General features: G+C 42.5%; 1 protein-coding gene across 5 annotated transcripts in view; it reads left to right on the top strand.

Annotated features, from left to right (window-relative positions):
• The first annotated feature begins 15125 nt into the window (after positions 1 to 15125).
• The window catches only part of ARHGAP26 (Rho GTPase activating protein 26), a 468401-nt gene continuing 466101 nt past the window's right edge, over positions 15126 to 17425 (top strand). The window contains exon 1 of one of the 5 annotated variants that reach the window (XM_045166568.1): positions 15126 to 15706. In XM_045166568.1, the coding sequence (XP_045022503.1) occupies positions 15553 to 15706 (154 nt within the window). In that variant the 5' untranslated portion in view covers positions 15126 to 15552. The remainder of the gene's footprint in view (positions 15707 to 17425) is intronic. The other 4 variants (XM_045166572.1, XM_045166569.1, XM_045166571.1 and 1 more) reach the window with 4 other exon arrangements.

The raw sequence follows: 17425 nt of genomic DNA, 5'->3' as shown, positions 1-17425 counted from the left end.
AGTGCAAAGTCTTAGCCACTGGACCACCAGGGAAGTCCCTGATGCTGCTGCTGCTAAGTTGCTTCAGTCGTGTTCGACTCTGTGCGACCCCAGAGATGGCAGCCCACCAGGCTCCCCCATCCCTGGGATTCTCCAGGCAAGAACACTGGAGTGGGTTGCCATTTCCTTCTCCAACGCATGAAAGTGAAAAGTGAAAGGGAAGTCGCTCAGTCATGTCCGACTCTTAGCAACCCCAGGGACTGCAGCCTACTACGCTGCTCCGTCCATGGGATTTTCGTAGTTACCATTTAATTTAGCTAAAAATTTTTGGGGAACACTTAATACAGTGCAGAAACTGGTCTAAGTAAGCTTTTAATATGCATCCTAACATTTAATCTTCACAAAATTCCTTGAGGTTGATACTATTATTATCCCCATTTTACACTTAAAACTCTTGAGGCTTGGATGAACTACTTCACTGTCTAAGGTCACACAGTCAGCAAGTGACTTCAGTTAAAACCCATGTCTGTCCAGTGTTCAAGGTTTTGCTTTTGGCATAACTTTGAAAAAGATGATTTGAAGACATTCTTAACTAGATTTTAAGTACTACAATCCTTATCTTCATAAAATTTTGTTAGATAAGAAAGAAAATTACACACTTTGAGGTGCTAGGATTTCTCCATAGTGGAATAAACTTTGGGATGTTTCAGTGACCAGCTTGTTTTCAGTGGTGTCAAGCAAATTCCATCCTAAAGTGAAAGTGTGTCAGTTGGTATTTCAAGTTTGAAAAAGCCTGACATTGTCTTTCAGGAATGCTATGAATAGAAATTGAAGGGGACTATCTGAACTAATAAAGATAAAAATATTTTTGGTAGGACATCAAATATTTAGGTCTTATTTCTTACTCAGCTCATTTAAAACCCACAAATTGAGTACTTTTAAGCAGGTATGGTAAATTGTGAGGTTTTTAAAGTTCACATAATAGAAATTCAAGTTATAATTTATTGAGCATTCATTGTGTGCCCCTTCAGTGTGCTTTGTATATTATTTCGTTTGTTCTTAACTCTACTTTTATGAGATGTTAATTATCAGTGCTATTTAAAAGATGAAGACATTGGGTCTCAGTTAAGTAACAGATTCAAATTTATGTGTCAAAGCCAGCATTAAAATCTAGGGATGGAAACCCCATGTTTCTTTTTTGTAAGATCTTATTTCTTATTCAGGTTTCAGAAGGTATCTTTTCTTATTAGGCTATTTTCGTTCTTTAAATAAGTGATCTTTGGGAAGTATCTTTATCCTCTAGTATTCAGTTTCCTTGCCTTTAAAGCAGTGTGATTGCACTGGATGTTTTCCATAATCTCTTTTCGTTCTAAAGCTCCATGGTTCTGTGACTCCATAAATAGCTCAGTTCAAAGATAATTCAATGGTGTTCAATGGGACTTCTGATTTTATTTTTTCAATTAAAAAAAATTGGAAACAGTAGGAAATTAAATCTTTTAAATCAATTTAGTAGATCTGTCTGCTATTTTCTCTTTTATACACATGGATATATTATTTGACCCTTTCATCCTTGTCATTTATAATACTTTATCAGTAACAATAGCCCTAAAAAATAGATTCCAATTGCTTTCGCCAACTTATAGCTAGGGAAACAGGTTATTCCAGTGCTTCAGTTTGGGTTTTCTGAGGTCGTGGTCACTCAGTGATGAGGAAGGATTGGGACCTGCGTCTCTGAAGTTTCTAGCTTTACTCTGTGTTTAGCCACTCATTCTTCCATTTGATTAGTCCAGAGGTCAGTATCCTATGGCTGGTGGGGCATAAGATTTCCAAATTTTAATTTGCCAAAGGATGTTTAAAAAGACTACAGCTACTATCTTTGCTTATCATTTAAAAAAATGAGTATACCAATACCAAATATATGGGAAGGACATATCTCAAAAAGCACTTATTTAAATGGAATACATGTAGCTTCATAAAAAATTCATTACACATTCACTTTTTTTTTTTCATTTCATGACAGAACACAGAAAACTTCTTTCTCGGCAGGCCCAAGTCATCAGGCCAGCTTTGGAAAGCAGAGGGGTTGTTCACACTGTCACTTTTTTAGACAAAACAACCTTTAAAAAATGTCTAGTTTGTACATGGAAAAATGCTAGTATTTTAATTTAAGAGTATTACAGCCACAAGTTTTATAAGTAAAATTTTTCTATACATGAGTTTTGGGTAATAAGAATATAACAATGGGAAATTCTGGAAAAGAAATACAAAGGGAAGTAAGGAAGAATATGAAAGAAATCTGCCATCATCCACTGTTGCAGAAAGAACAGATATTATATACTTTTTGCCCTGTGCTGAGTATTGGTTTTTCCTACTGACTTCTCCGTAGAAAAAAGTGATGGAATAATTTTCTCTCTTGAAATATTGCCCTCCTCTGCCCCAACAGTGCCATCTTCAGTAGACCCAGGAACCCACTAAAAACCACAACATCACCTCAGACCCAGAGTCATCTAACAGAATGTGAATTCCTGTGGAAGAAAAGTCCATCCATTAATAAGGTTTTAAAGTTGGATATAATAGCTTTCTGATTGCTTTAGAAAGTTTATTTGTTCCTCATGACAAAATTTCTATTTTGCAATCACTGAAATGGCAACCAAAAGACCAGCAATTACCCCTTTCTCCTTAGGCTCCTCTTCCGTTGTTTATGATATTGTTCACTTTCTGAATGTATTTCCTAGAGCACTATGTGGGATGTAACACTGGGGGAAAAAAACAGGATTCTGCGTTCCAAGAAATATGGGAAATACTGGGTTAGGCAAAATCTCACAGTATTATTTACTTCAGGGCTTCTCAGGACCTCTAATGTGCTGAGGTCCATTTAAAGTATACACATATGTGGGAAGATACAGAGGCAAGAAGGATAGCAAATGTGTGGGGCTACTTCAGTTTAAGTTATTTTTCATAAGTAAGCTGATTCGTTTTGTCATTTTAGCAGCAACAATGGTAAGAAATAGGCCAATTACTTTTATTGACCCGAAAAACCCTGAGGCTGTAGTGAAATTGTATTTTGACAGTTTTCTGGTATCATCTCAGCTTTTAAATAAGTTTCTTTTTATTAATGGATTATTGTTTTTCTTAAATATTGTTTATTATTTAATATTCAATCCTGCCCTGTAAATCAGATATTATTTTTACCATAAATGCTTAAGAAAACATTCTTGTAAACTTGACCAAAGAGGTGAAATATTTATATTCTCAGACCTATTAAACACTGATAACGGATACAGAAGATGATTCAAAGAAAAGGAAGATATCCCATAGTCTTAGATTAGAGGAATTAACATTGTTAAAATGGTCATACTACCCAAAGCAATCTACAGGTCTAATGTAATCCCTGTACATTTACCCATGACGTTTTACATAGAACTAGAACAAAGAATCCTAAAATTTATATGGAACTGTAAAAGACCCAGAATTGCCTAAGCAATTCTGAAGGAAAAATACCAAGCTGAAGGCATAACACTCTCAGACTTCAGACAATACTATAAAGCTATTGTAATCAAAACCATCTGGTATTGACTCTAAAACAAATACATGAATTAGTGAAACAGAGCAGACAGCCAGAAATAAACCCAACCCACACACCTGGGGTCAGTTAATCTTCAAGAAAGGAGGCAAGAATTTACAGTAGGAAAAAGTCTCTTCAGCAGATGATGTTGGGAAAGCTGGACAGCTGCATGTGAATCAATGAAGTTAGAACATATCTTCATACTATACTCAAAAATAAACTCAAAATGACTTAAAGACTTAAATATAAGACATAATAAAACTCCTGGAAGAGAACATAGGCAAAACATTCTCTGATATAAATTGTACAAGGTCAGTCTTTCAAGGCAATAGAAATAAAAGCAAAAATTAAAATATAATTAAATATATAAGCTTTTGCACAGCAAAGGAAACTATAAACAAAATGAAAATACAACGTATGAGCTAGGAGAAAGCATTTACAAATTATGCAACTGAAAGGGCTTAATTTCTAAAATATACAAACAGCTTATACAACTCAATAATTATAACAACAACAACAAAACAACCCAATCAAAAAAGTGGGTGGGTAGAAGACTTAAATAGACATTTCCCCAAAGAACACATACAGATGGCCAACGGGTACATGAAAAGATGCTCAACATCAGGGATTATTAGAGAAATGCAAATCAAGACTGCAGTGAGGTACCACCTCACATCATTCAGAATGTCCATCATCAAGAAGTCTACAAATAACAAATGCTGGAGATGGTGTGGCAAAAAGGAGCCCTCCTGCATTGTTGGTAGGAATGTAGATTGGTGCAGCTGGTGCAGCAACTATGGAAAACAGTATGAAGGTTCCTCAAAAAATGAAAAATAGAGTTGCTAAATGATCTAGCAATCCTATTCCTGAGCATATATCCAGAAAAATTCTAATTTGAGAAGATATTTGGACTTCAGTGTTTATAGCAGCACTATGAACAGTAGCTAAGACATGGAAGGAACCTGTATGTTTATCAACAGATGAATGAATAAAGAAGATGTATATATACACAATGGAATACTACTTAGCCATAAAAAGAACAAAATAATGCCATTTGCAGGAACATGGATGGATGCAGAATTTATCATACTAAGTGAAGTAAGTCATAAAGAAAAAGACAAATACCATATGATATCACTTATATGTGGAATTTAAAATATGACAGAAATGGGGACTTCCTTGGTCTAGTGGTTGAGAATCTACCTTCCAATGCAGGGGACTTGGGTTCTATCCCAGATCAGGGAACTAAGATCCCTCATGCCATTGGGCAACTAAACCTGCATGCCACAGTGAGGAGCCCACGCATACCACAAGGAAGACCCCGCACAGCCAAAACAGAAACATACTCACAGACACAGAAGTAAACTTACAGTTACCAAAGGAGAAATGGTCTAAGGGGGAATATATTGGGAGTTTGGAATTAGCACATCCAAACTATTCACATAAAATAGTTAAAACAAGAAGGTCCTGATGTATAGCAAAGGGAACTAATATTCAATATTCTGTAATAAAGCATAATGGAAAAGAAAAATTCTTAAAACTAATAATTTTCCTTTTTGGAAGCTACGTAAGAATCATGTATTAATGCAGATGACCAAAATTCAGGCAGAAGTGAAACACAAGGTTTTGTGATTAGTGCATTTTATCAATTAGAGTTGTGTTTGGCTTTGAGTAGCAACAAACCCCATTAACGGGACTTAAACAGGTTATGTCCCAAAAAATGCTCAAACTACTGCACAATTGCACTCATCTCACACGCTAGTAAAGTAATGCTCAAAATTCTCCAAACCAGGCTTCAGCAGTACGTGAACCATGAACTTCCAGATGTTCAAGCTGGATTTAGAAAAGGCAGAGGAACCAGAGATCAAATTGCCAACATCCGCTGGATCATTGAAAAAGCAAGAGAGTTCCAGAAAAACATCTATTTCTGCTTTATTGACTGTGCCCTTTGACTGTGTGGACCACAATAAACTGTGGAAAATTCTGAAAGAGATGGGAATAGCAGACCACCTGACCTGCCTCTTGAGAAACCTATATGCAGGTCAGGAAGCAACAGTTAGAACTGGACATGGAACAACAGACTGGTTCCAAATAGGAAAAGGAGTACGTCAAGGCTGTATATTGTCACCCTGCTTATTTAACTTATATGCAGAGTACATCATGAGAAATGCTGGGCTGGAAGAAGCATAAGCTGGAATCAAGATTGCTAGGAGAAATATCAATAACCTCAGATATGCAGATGACACGTATGGCAGAAAATGAAGAGGAACTAAAAAGCCTCTGGATGAAAGTGAAAGAGTAGAGTGAAAAAATTGGCTTAAAGCTCAACATTCAGAAAACGAAGACCATGGCATCTGGTCCCATCACTTCATGGGAAATAGATGGGGAAACAGTGGAAACAGTGTCAGACTTTATTTTTCTGGGCTCCAAAATCACTGCAGATGGTGACTGCAGCCATGAAATTAAAAGACTCTTACTCCTTGGAAGGAAAGTTATGACCAACCTGGATAGCATATTGAAAAGCAGAGACATTACTTTGCCAACGAAGGTCCGTCTAGTCAAGGCTATGGTTTTTCCAGTGGTCATGTATGGATGTGAGAGTTGGACTGTGAAGAAAGCTGAGCGCCGAAGAATTGATGCTTTTGAACTGTGGTGTTGGAGAAGACTCTTGAGAGTCCCTTGGACTGCAAGGAGATCCAACCAGTCCATTCTAAAGGAGATTAGCCCTGGGTGTTTTTGGAAGGACTGATGCTAAAGCTGAAACTCCAGTACTTTGGCCACCTCATGCGAAGAGTTGACTCATTGGAAAAGACTCTGATGCTGGGAGGGACTGGGGGCAGGAGGAGAAGGGGACAACAGAGGATGAGATGGTTGGATGGCATCACCGACTCGATGGATGTGAGTTTGAGTGAACTCCGGGAGTTGGTGATGGACAGGGAGGCCTGGCATGCTGCGATTCATGGGGTTGCAAAGAGTTGGACATGACTGAGCGACTGAACTGAACTGAAGGTTTGTAAAGATTTCACAGATGAGAAAGCACTTGAATAAAGGCTGAATAATGTGTGGAAATTTGCAAAGATCAGAAAATAGAAGGCATTCCATGTGAGGAATAAAAAGAAATTGATTATACTAAATATTACCTTGGACTGCAAGAGATCCAACGAGTCATTCCTAAAGGAAATCAGCCCTGAATATTCATTGAAAGTACTGATGCTGAAGCTGAAGCTCCAATACTTTGGCCACCTGATGCAAAGAACTGACTCATTGAAAAAGACCCCGTTGCTGACTGAGAAAGACTGGAGGCAGGAGGAGAAGGGGACGATAGAGGATGAGATGGTTGGATTGCATCACCAACTCAATGGACATGAGTTTGAGCAAGCTCCAGGAGCTGGTGATGGACAGAGAAACCTGGAGTGCTGCAGTCCATGGAATCGCAAAAAGTCAGACAAAACTGAGCGACTGAGCTAAACTGAAATATTACCTGTCATAAGGAAAGTGGAAATTAATAATAAAACTACACTGAGATAACACTATATACTTATTAGACCGTCTAAAACTCAAAAATCTGAATCTATAAAATTCTAAAGAGAATGCGGATCCACAGGAACTCTCATTTATAGCTGGTGGGAATGCAAAGTGGTACAGCCACTTTGGGAGAAATTTTGGCAGTTTTTTTACAGAGCAACATATGGTCTTACTATATAATTGTGCTCTTAGGCATTCACTCACCTGATTTGAAAGCCTACGTCCTCACAAAAATCAGCATGAGTGTTTATAGCAGCTTTACTCATAATCTTCCCACACTGGAAGCAATAAAGATGCCCTTCAATAGGTGAATGAATAAAGAAATGTGGTACATTCAGACAATGAATTATTATTGAGCAATAAAAAGCAATGCGCTCTCAAACTACACAAAGACATGGGAATATCTTAAATGCATATTTCTAAATGAAACTATCTAATCTGGAAAAGGCTACATACGACATGATTCTATTCATATGACATTTTGAAAAGGCAAAGCTACTTCATGCAAAGAGTTGACTCATTGGAAAAGACTCTGATGCTGGGAGGGATTGGGGGCAGGAGGAGAAGGGGACGACAGAGGATGAGATGGCTGGATGGCATCACCGAATAGATGGATGTGAATTTGATTGAACTCTGGGAGTTGGTGATGGACAGGTAGGCCTGGCGTGCTGCAATTCATGGGGTCGCAAAGAGTGGGACACGACTGAGTGACTGAACTGAACTGAACTGAACTGAAACAGGTTATTTTTTTTCCCCTTCAAGTGATGAGTAGTTGAGAGGAAGGCACTTTGGGGATAAGAGTTATGGCTCTGTGGCATCTGGCTTTCACTATCTTCCCATCCATCAGTCCCTAGCTTGTGGTATTCCTCTTCATTGTTGCAAGATAGCTGCTCCTCCTTCATGCTTTGTACCCACATTCTAGGCAAAAAGAAGAGGAAGGAAGGTGGGCAAAAGATGTGTGTCAGTTGTTTCCTTATTTTAAAACAAAAACAAAACCCTTTTCCAAACCCTACACAGTAGATTTCTAGTTATATCTCAATGGCCAGTAAAGTGGCCATGGTCATGAGTAGCACTGTGAAAGTCAGAGGAAGTGAAATCTTTAGCTGGGCACTTGAGGTTCTGCTAGTAATATAGCCTAAGATTGGAGCTATACTGCCAGTTAGAATCTCAGCTCTGTAGCTTAGTGCTTGTCTCACAGTAGCTGATTCCTTTTCGGTTTCCTCTTGTATAAAATGGAGATAAGATAATAATCTCATTATTACGAGATTAAGTTTTGTAAAGAGTTTAGAAGAGTATTTGATAAATAGTAAATGTTATATAAGTACTTTTTCATTAAATGAGTCAGGAAGATGGGGGAATGGACTTTGGGTAGAAAAGTAGCAGGCACTGAATAAACAAATTATAAAAAATGGAAATAAAAATATTGCTAACATATATAGCAGACTTATGTAGTACAAGGAATGAGTTTTATTAATTTCTTGCGTGAGAGAATGTTAATTAAGTGCTGTTACCTCCCTTAACAGGGCTTCTCAGCTGGCATAATGGTAACAAATCCATTTGCCAATGCAGGAGATGCAAAAGACAGGAGTTCCATCTCTGGGTTGGGAAGATCCCCAGGAGGAGGAAGTGGCAACTCGCTCCAGTATTCTTGCCTGTAAAATTCCATGGACAGAGGAGCCTGACAGGCTGCAGTCTGTGGGGTCGCAAAGACATAGCTAAGTGCAAGCGCACGCATGCGCACATACAAACACGTGCACACGCACACACACACATGCATACACACATACCACATACTTCCCTTAAAGAACTGCAAGCCAGTGGTTTTATCAAAATATATTACTCTTTTTTTCTTTTGGAGGAAAATGAGAATCTTACGTCTGTTTCAGTCAGTTGCTTCTACACAAATTACAGGGCCTGGGACTTAAAGCCAAAACAAATTAGAGGCTTTTGTATAGTGATTGATGTATCGGGGACATACTAGCAAAGGGAAAACACATAGACTTCAGAATGAGACCTCCTCTTTCATTCATGTGTGATTTTTATTCCATTTTTAGGTATTTGGCTATTATTATTTTGTATGGAGATAGTTGGGCTTCCCTGGTGGCTCAGATGGTAAAGAATCCATCTGCAATGCAGTAAACCCCAGTTCAATCTCTGGTTTGGAAAGATCCCCTGGAGAAGGAAATGGCAACCAGCTCCAGTATTCTTGCCTAGAGAATTTGATGGACAGAGGAGCCTGGCAGGTTACAGTCCATGGAGTCGAAAAGAATCAGACAAAATTGAGTAACTAACACTTTCACTTTTTGTGGAGATAGTTATTGAAGGCAGACAGATTTGAATTATAAGCATTGTTCCATCACTAACTATGTGACCTTAGGCACCTTACATCTTCAAGCTTTAGCTGCCTTATCTATAAAGTAGGGAGGGTTACAGTACCTATTTCCCAGAATTCTACTAAAGGTTAAGTGAAGAAGTACCAAAAAAAAAAAAATTCTTAGCATGAATCCTACTTCTCAACAAAAACAATAAACGTCATTGTTAATGTTACCACCACCATCATCATTTTTTTAAAACTAACTTTGTTGAGGTGTAATTTATATAGACAAAAGTGCACTCATGGATTTTCACAAATGTTAATGCCTTTGTGCCACAGTCGAGAAATAGATTTTCTGTTATCCCCAAATCATTGTTTTAAAATGGGATAACTGATGTCTTATCCAGTAGGAACAAAAGGTGAAGTCATGTGTAAGGAAATATATGGTATCAACTATAAAAAAAACTTGAATGAATGCTAAATAGAATTACAAAACTCAGGGAATGTAGCAGAAGGAGCACTCGCTTTGAGGGGTGGGTGGGGGACTGGTCAGGTGTACTGCATGTTATAGTGTCTGCCTATTCAACAGCAAATCTCTCTTCTGTTAACAGCACTTTGCTTGTCCTTTGGGGGAGCAACTCCTTCCAAGGCTTTATGTGTTGGGAATGGGACTGTTTTACCTCTGGCTTTAGTCTTGTATTTCTGTTAGATTTTTTGGTAAAACAAACAAAACTTTCTTACTGCTAATACTGCTTGACATAAGTTTGGAGAAGTAGAGAGAACCTCTGAAAATGAAGGCATCACAGAGGAAGGTCAGCTGGAGTGATGGAGAGAGAGATCTTATGCCGATATCATCAGCTAAACTGCTAGAAGCTGTCCTGAAGCTGTACTACCCTGGTCCTGTTATGTGAGGACCAGTGAACTTTTATCATAGACCAGCTGTGTTCTCTAGCTTGTGTTCAGGAATCATGGGTGAGTGGCCCTTGCCCACCTCTGATTGTGTGGGCTTGGAGATAACATTTGTGAGAGTGCTTTCCTGTTTTCTACAAAGGGGAAGTAATTGTATTGCAGATTTAAACTTAATTGGACAATTGAAGTCAGAAATTATATGGATTTAAAATATATTGATATCAAAAGTAGAACTGTTTGGACTAACTGGCTAATTTGAAGGAATTCAGATATTCATCTAAAATGTTTAGGCTAGATCATTTTGCCTAAATAATTTCTGTATTTCACCTGAAACTGATTTCTGGGCTTTAACTGTTCTATTTGCATTTATGGCCACAGCCTATGTTGTTACAGGAGTCACTGTTTCTTCCTTATTAAATAAGTGCCTCTCCCATTGGCATTGTTCATCTTTAAAGTGCCCATTGTTCTTCTAGGTGCTGGGGCTGTATAGTGAATAACACAGAAACTGTATTTCATGAAGATTACATTCTAGAAATAGAGAGACAGCTGCATCTTCCAGGGGCCAGTTACTGTACTCAGTACTACTGCATTCTGATTCTCTTCTTCTGATAATATTATCAAAAGTGTGAGAGGTCTTTGTGGAAATTCTGGATAAAATTCATAAGAAATTTACATGCTATCCCTATACTTATACAAATGTATTAAGGTATACATTGTGTATGTGCCAGACACATTTCATAGCTAGGTAACCTGGTTCAAGTTACAACTCCAGGCCTCAATTTCTCACCTGAAAAATGGGGATTATCCTAGTACTAATGTTACCTTGTGGGGACTAAATGCATGTAAATAATTTAGCATAGTGTCAGGCACAAATTAAGAGCTTAACAAATGATAGATAATATTTATTATTGGAAAAGACTCTGAAGCTGGGAGAGATTGGGGGCAGAAGGAGAAGGGGACGACAGAGGATGAGATGGCTGGATGGCATCACTGACTCGATGGACGTGAGTCTCAGTGAACTCTGGGAGTTGGTGAGGGACAGGGAGGCCTGGCGTGCTGTGATTCATGGGGTTGTGAAGGGTCGGACACGACTGAGCGACTCATCTGATCTGATCTGAATACATATATATTGCTTTATACACATTTGCCCAATATTCCTCAAAAGAATAAATAATTGTGCACCTCATTTTGTTTCATTCATTTAACATTTATTGACTCTTTACTACGTGCAAGGCCCACAATGGCAGATTGTTGTTGTTTTTTTTTTTTTCAGAGACAGCTGCATTAGTATCTCCCTTTCTTGTCGATTTCCCATCTGGAGGTACAGTCTAATTGTTGTTGTAGTTTAGTCCCTAACTTGTTGCTGACTCTTTTGTGACCCCATGGTCTGTAGCCCACCAGGCTCCTATCTCCATGGGATTTCCCAGGCAAGAATACTAGAGTGGGTTGCCATTTCCTTCTTCAGAGGATCTTTCCCATCCAGGAATTGAACCCACATCTCCTGCACTGCATTGGAAGAAGTGTTTGACTTCTAAGGCTAGGTCATAAAAGGTGATTCAGCTTTCCTCTTGTAAGCTCGAATGTTGACACTGGGGTCCTCAGGACCCTGTGAGAAAACTCAACCAGATCACATCCAGAGACCACACAGTGACGCCCAAGCCCATCTGAAGATAGGAAGATGCTCCCATTACCATCTCACTGCAAACACATGCAAGACCCCAAGTCAGGATTACCCAGTCAAGTTCAGTTCAGTTCAGTTCAGTTCAGTCACTTAGTCATGTCCGACTCATTGCGACCTCATGGACTGCAGGCAGCATGCCAGGCCTCCCTGTCCACCACCAGCTCCTGGAGTCCACCCAAAGTCATTGAGTTGGTGATGCCATCCAACCATCTTATCCTCTGTTGTCCCCTTCTTCTCCGGCCCTCAATCTTTCTCAGCATCAGGGTCATTTCAAATGAGTCAGCTCTTTGCATCAGGTGGCCAAAGTATTGGAGCTTCAGCTTCAGCATCAGTCCTTCCAATGAACACTCAGGACTGATCTCCTTTAGGATGGACTGGTTGGATCTCCTTGCAGTCCAAGGGACTCTCAAGAGTCTTCTCCAGTACCACAGTTCAAAAGCATCAATTCTTCAGCACTCAGCTTTCTTTATAGTCCAACTCTCATATCCATACACGACTACTGGAAAAACCATAGCCTTGACTAGACAGACCTTTGTTGGCAAAGTAATGTCTCTGCTTTTTAATATGCTTTCTAGGTTGGTCATAACTTTCCTTCCAAGGAGTAAGCGTCTTTTAATTTCATGGCTGCAGTGACCATCTACAGTGATTTTGGAGCCCCCCAAAATAAAGCCTTTCACTGTTTCCACTGTTTCCCCATCTATTTGCCATGACGTGATGTGACTGGATACCATGATCTTAGTTTTCTGAATGTTGAGTTTTAAGCCAACTTTTTCACTTTCCTCTTTCACTTTCATCAAGAGGCTCTTTAGTTCTTCTTCACTTTCTGCAATAAGGGTGGTGTCATCTGCATATCTGAGGTTATTGATATTTCTCCTGGCAATCTTGATTAACCCAGTCAAGCTCTTCCCCAAATTCCTGATCCACAGAGATTAGGAGAGAAAATACAATGATCTTAGTTGCTTTAATCTATTAAGTTTTGGTGTGATTTTTTATGTATTACTCAAGAGCCAGAACACCTACTTTTAAGTGCTCAAGGTATAGCATTAAGCAGTTTTAGTTTCATGGAATTCCATTCCACATCTTTCTCTTTCTTGGCAACTGAGGAACAACTATTTTCAGAGTTTTAATTATCCATCTGATAACTGTTTGGGCCTGCTATCAAGTCTAAATTTGTAGCTACAACTGGCAAACAGATTACATTCATTCATTCATTTATGCATTTAATAAATCAATACCTCCACGTAGATGACTTCTCTAGCTCCTGAGTTAGCATCGCCTTCCCAACGTTCCCAACTTACTATGCAGCATTGCTATTGCTTGTCGCTTTTCTATCCCACTAACCAGTAGCAGACAGGTTCATTCTGTGTTATTCATCCTTGCATCTCTAGTATCTAGTCTAGTGCCTGCGCATAGCAGAGCTATGTAAAAACAAAAACAAAGACAACCAAACAAACAACCTTGGAAGAAAAGTTATGACCAATCTAGACAGCATATTGAAAAGCAGAGACATTACTTTGCCAACAAAGGTCTGTCTAGTTAAGGCTATGGTTTTTCCAGTGGTCATGTATGAATATGAGAGTTGGACTGTGAAGAAAGCTGAGCGCCGAAGAATTGGTGCTTTTGAACTGTGGTGTTGGAGAAGACTCTTGAGAGTCCCTTGGACTGCAAGGACATCCAACCAGTCCATCCTAAAGGAGATCAGCCCTTGGTGTTCTTTGGAAGGAATGATGCTAAAGCTGAAACTCCAGTACTTTGGCCACCTCATGCGAAGAGTTGACTCATTGGAAAAGACTCTGATGCTGGGAGGGACTGGGGGCAGGAGGAGAAGGGGATGACAGAGGATGAGATGGCTGGATGGCATCACCAACCCGATGGACGTGAGTTTGAGTGAACTCCAGGAGATGGTGATGGACAGGGAGGACTGGTGTGCTGCCTGCAGTCCATGGGGTCGCAAAGAGTTGGACACGACTGAGCGACTGAACTGAACTGAACTGAACTGAAACAAACAAAAACAAAAAAAAACCACACACACACACACACACACACACACACACACACACACACAAAATCACCTAACTGGAGAGCTCCTCCTTCCTAGACATACGAATAATTTATTCAAAGACAGTCCCTATCCTCTAGCACTTCACAGTTCAGCACTGGACACTGTGGGATCCAGCCTGACAGGTGCAGTTAGTGAGCTGCCTGGATTGAGTACTGTGGTGGAACCCAAGGGCAATAGGGCAACACATTGCAGGAAAGTGGAGAAGGACACGGGAACGGATCCATTCATTGATTCCACAAATACTTATCAATCGCCGTAGCACATATAGCACAAGGTAAGTGCTCAATATCTCTTACTAGATGCCAGCCGCTGTTCTAGGCGTTAGGGATGCCGCAGCGCACAAGAAAGCGGCGGTGGCTCATTTCCAACTCTTGAAGCTCACAGTGTTGCAGAGGACTACAGGCAGTGGACGTAATTATGTAAAATTGTGTGAGGTGCCCAGCAGGAAAACAGGCGGCTGAAATTCTTGAAAGGATGTTAGATCCTTCTGTTGGGGGCAGCCGTGGGCGGGTTTTGAGCAGGAGTGGCCGTAAGGGGGCCGGACTGTAGGGGGCGGGAAGACTGCAGGCCTGAAGAGCTGGTAATTTTAAGATGTAAGAATGTTTTGCTTGAGTGGAAGAAGGAGCTTGTATCTAGGGGCGACGTGGTCGCTTGGTACGCTCGCGGTTCTCCTGGGGCGTGCGCGAGTGCTAAGTCGCTTCAGTCGTGTCCGACTGGGGAATGCATTTTGAGTGTAAGCACGATTGCCTCAGCCTTAGGGGAACTGCAGCCCTAAATTCCTAGATTTTTCATGTTCGGCACATCTAGGCTCTTCCGCTTCCCAGATATGCAGACGCACCGTCTCCGGCTCGGATCCCGGCCGCTGCGCGGGCCCATGCGGCAGCGATCATCGTTCCCTCCCGGCTCCGACTGTGCGACCCAGAGCAGACGGGAGGGGGCGGAGCTTGTGCTGCGGACCTAGGCGGTGGCGTGGGCCACGCCCCCGACCTAGACCCCGCCTCTGGACCCCGTTGATTGGGTTATGGTCGCGGAAGGGCCGGGCATCCTCGGAAGGCCCGTGGGTAGGGCTGAGGCGGGGTTCTGATTGGCTCGGCTGGGATTAGGTCATTGCTAGCAGGTTCGGCCGGCCCGGACGCCGGCTGGGCGGCCGAGGCTGCTGTGAGAGGGCGCTCGAAGCTGCAGAAGAGCGAACTGGCGAAGGAGGCGGGGAGGCGGCTGCTGCACTCGCTCGACTGCTCGTTCCCTTGCCTTCGCCGCTGTGGGTCCGCCGCTGCTCTTCCTGCTCCGCGGCCTCTCGGTTACACGCCGTTGGAGCAGCCGCTCTTCGTTCGCGTCCAGGCTCTGTTCAGGAGTCGTGCGCGCCCGCGGACACCGCGCTGAGAGCGAGCCGGCGCCACACCTGTGGAGCCGGCGGGCGTCGGGGGTGCCGGCCAGGGTCTCGCCGCGTGCGTGCTCCGGACTGCGGGCCGCCGGAGCCCCGGGGGAGGCGCGCCCCCCGGCTGGGCGCCGCGGACACCATGGGGCTGCCCGCGCTCGAATTCAGTGACTGCTGCCTCGACAGCCCTCACTTCCGAGAGACGCTGAAGTCGCACGAAGCGGAGCTGGACAAGACCAACAAATTCATCAAGGAGCTCATCAAGGACGGGAAGTCACTCATCAGCGCGCTCAAGAGTGAGTGCTCCGGAGCCTGGCGGGGACGGTGCCCGGGGGCGGGAGGGGCCGTCGGGTGGCGTTCAGACCTAGGGGTCCCGCGCCCGGCTGGATTTCTGCCCCCGGGCGCTGAGGGACGGGCGTAGACCCTTGTCGCGAGGCGGAAAGGATACGTAAAACGGGCGAGCTAGCAACAAGACAGTGAAGGAAGAGACCCATCACCCGGCCGTTTGCGTTCCGGGGTGACTGGGAGGTGACCGAGCGAGAGTAGCGCCCTGGGGCGCCGCGGGTGGGTGTGCGCGGCACACACAGGTGTCTCAGGAGTGGGACTGGAGTGCCTGGAGCACCGTAGCATATTGGGAAACCCCTTCGCGTCCACGACTCCGGCTTCCTTGGGGGAGAGTTGCCCACCCCTGAGTGCCCAGCCGTGGGAATGGAGCGTGCCCCGCCAAGGGGGCGCTGCCTCCCCTCAGGAAAAGGCGGGTTGTGTCTGCTTCGCTCCCTTTACGCTGCTCAAGCCTGCTCAGGGCCGCCGGGGTCTCCGAGAGGTCTCCTTCCCTTCCCAGAGAAGGGCTGGGTAGGGTGGTTGGTCAGGTCGCGATTCTTTGGAGTAGTGGCAGCTTGTAACCCACCAGATCTAGAATCAGGGCCACGTACGTGTGCAGGTTCTGATTCTTGTGTTTAGCAGAAGGTGATAGGGGTGGGAGTACAGAATCAGAGTGTTCCTTTACTCTAAACTGTGGGCGAGGGTTTAAAAATAGAACGAACATATCCTCTCCCTCTCCCGCTCCCTCACTCTCCTTTTTTACCTCTACCAATATCCTTGAAAACTCAAAGGTTTGGGAAGGAATGTCCTCGATCTTCGCTCAGAAAGAAGTTTAAACTTATCCTTAGAGATTTTCGAACCTTTTGTAAAACCATTTTTGCAAATTTTCCTTTGGCAGGGGAGAAATGAAATTTACATTCTGTGTATGATTTCCCTTGTCATTTGCAGAGCCAGAGAGTGTCTCCTTCTGGCCAAACGAGTGCTCTAGGGAAGGATGCCTTGGATTGCTGAGCTCCTTTTTTTGGGTGCCTTTTCTGTTTACCCGTTTAAGAATAATTTGGTCCATTTTTATTTTTAAGAATCAGAAATAACATAAAGGCAGATAGTGGAATTGTCTTTCACTTGACTTTTCCTTTCTCTTTGCTGCATTTCTTAATAGGTGATATCTTTCAACTAGGAAAGCTTGTCTTGGCAGAGTGCAGCCGTGGGTCTGAGAATTGTCACCAAGTCTCTTTAAAGGAGACTTAAAGTCAAATGCCTGAGATGTCATTTTGTGAGCCTGTTGCTTCTAAAGATGAAGAAGACAGTGGAGCCCCAGAGCAGCAAGTGGTAGTCTTTTGAGGTGAAATAAAAGTAGAACTTTGGTGTGCTGAGGCTCTTCAGAGGCAGGGTCTCTGTTGGAGGCTGTGACCTGAAGCAAATGAATAGACTCTTCTTTTGTTGATTACCAGGGCCATCCTTTGAATATGTGACCCCTAGTTTGGAGTAAGTTAGGGGCTCACTTACAGGTTGGGCCCACACATTTTGTTTGAATCTCAGACTGGCTTTAATTGGGCCTTTGCTTTATTCAGCAAACATCTGGAGTGCCTGCTGTGTGCTCGATATTACCCTGGGCACTGAGGTTGCATTAGTGACTGTTCTGTTGTCCCTGTGGCTGTGGAGACTTACTGCATACTAGGCACTGCTTCACCCAC

Source organism: Bubalus bubalis, chromosome 9, assembly GCF_019923935.1.
Source record: "Bubalus bubalis isolate 160015118507 breed Murrah chromosome 9, NDDB_SH_1, whole genome shotgun sequence".
Taxonomy (NCBI): domain Eukaryota; kingdom Metazoa; phylum Chordata; class Mammalia; order Artiodactyla; family Bovidae; genus Bubalus; species Bubalus bubalis.
The sequence above is the reverse complement of the archived record's forward strand: the minus strand, read 5'-3'. Positions and strand labels throughout refer to the sequence as shown.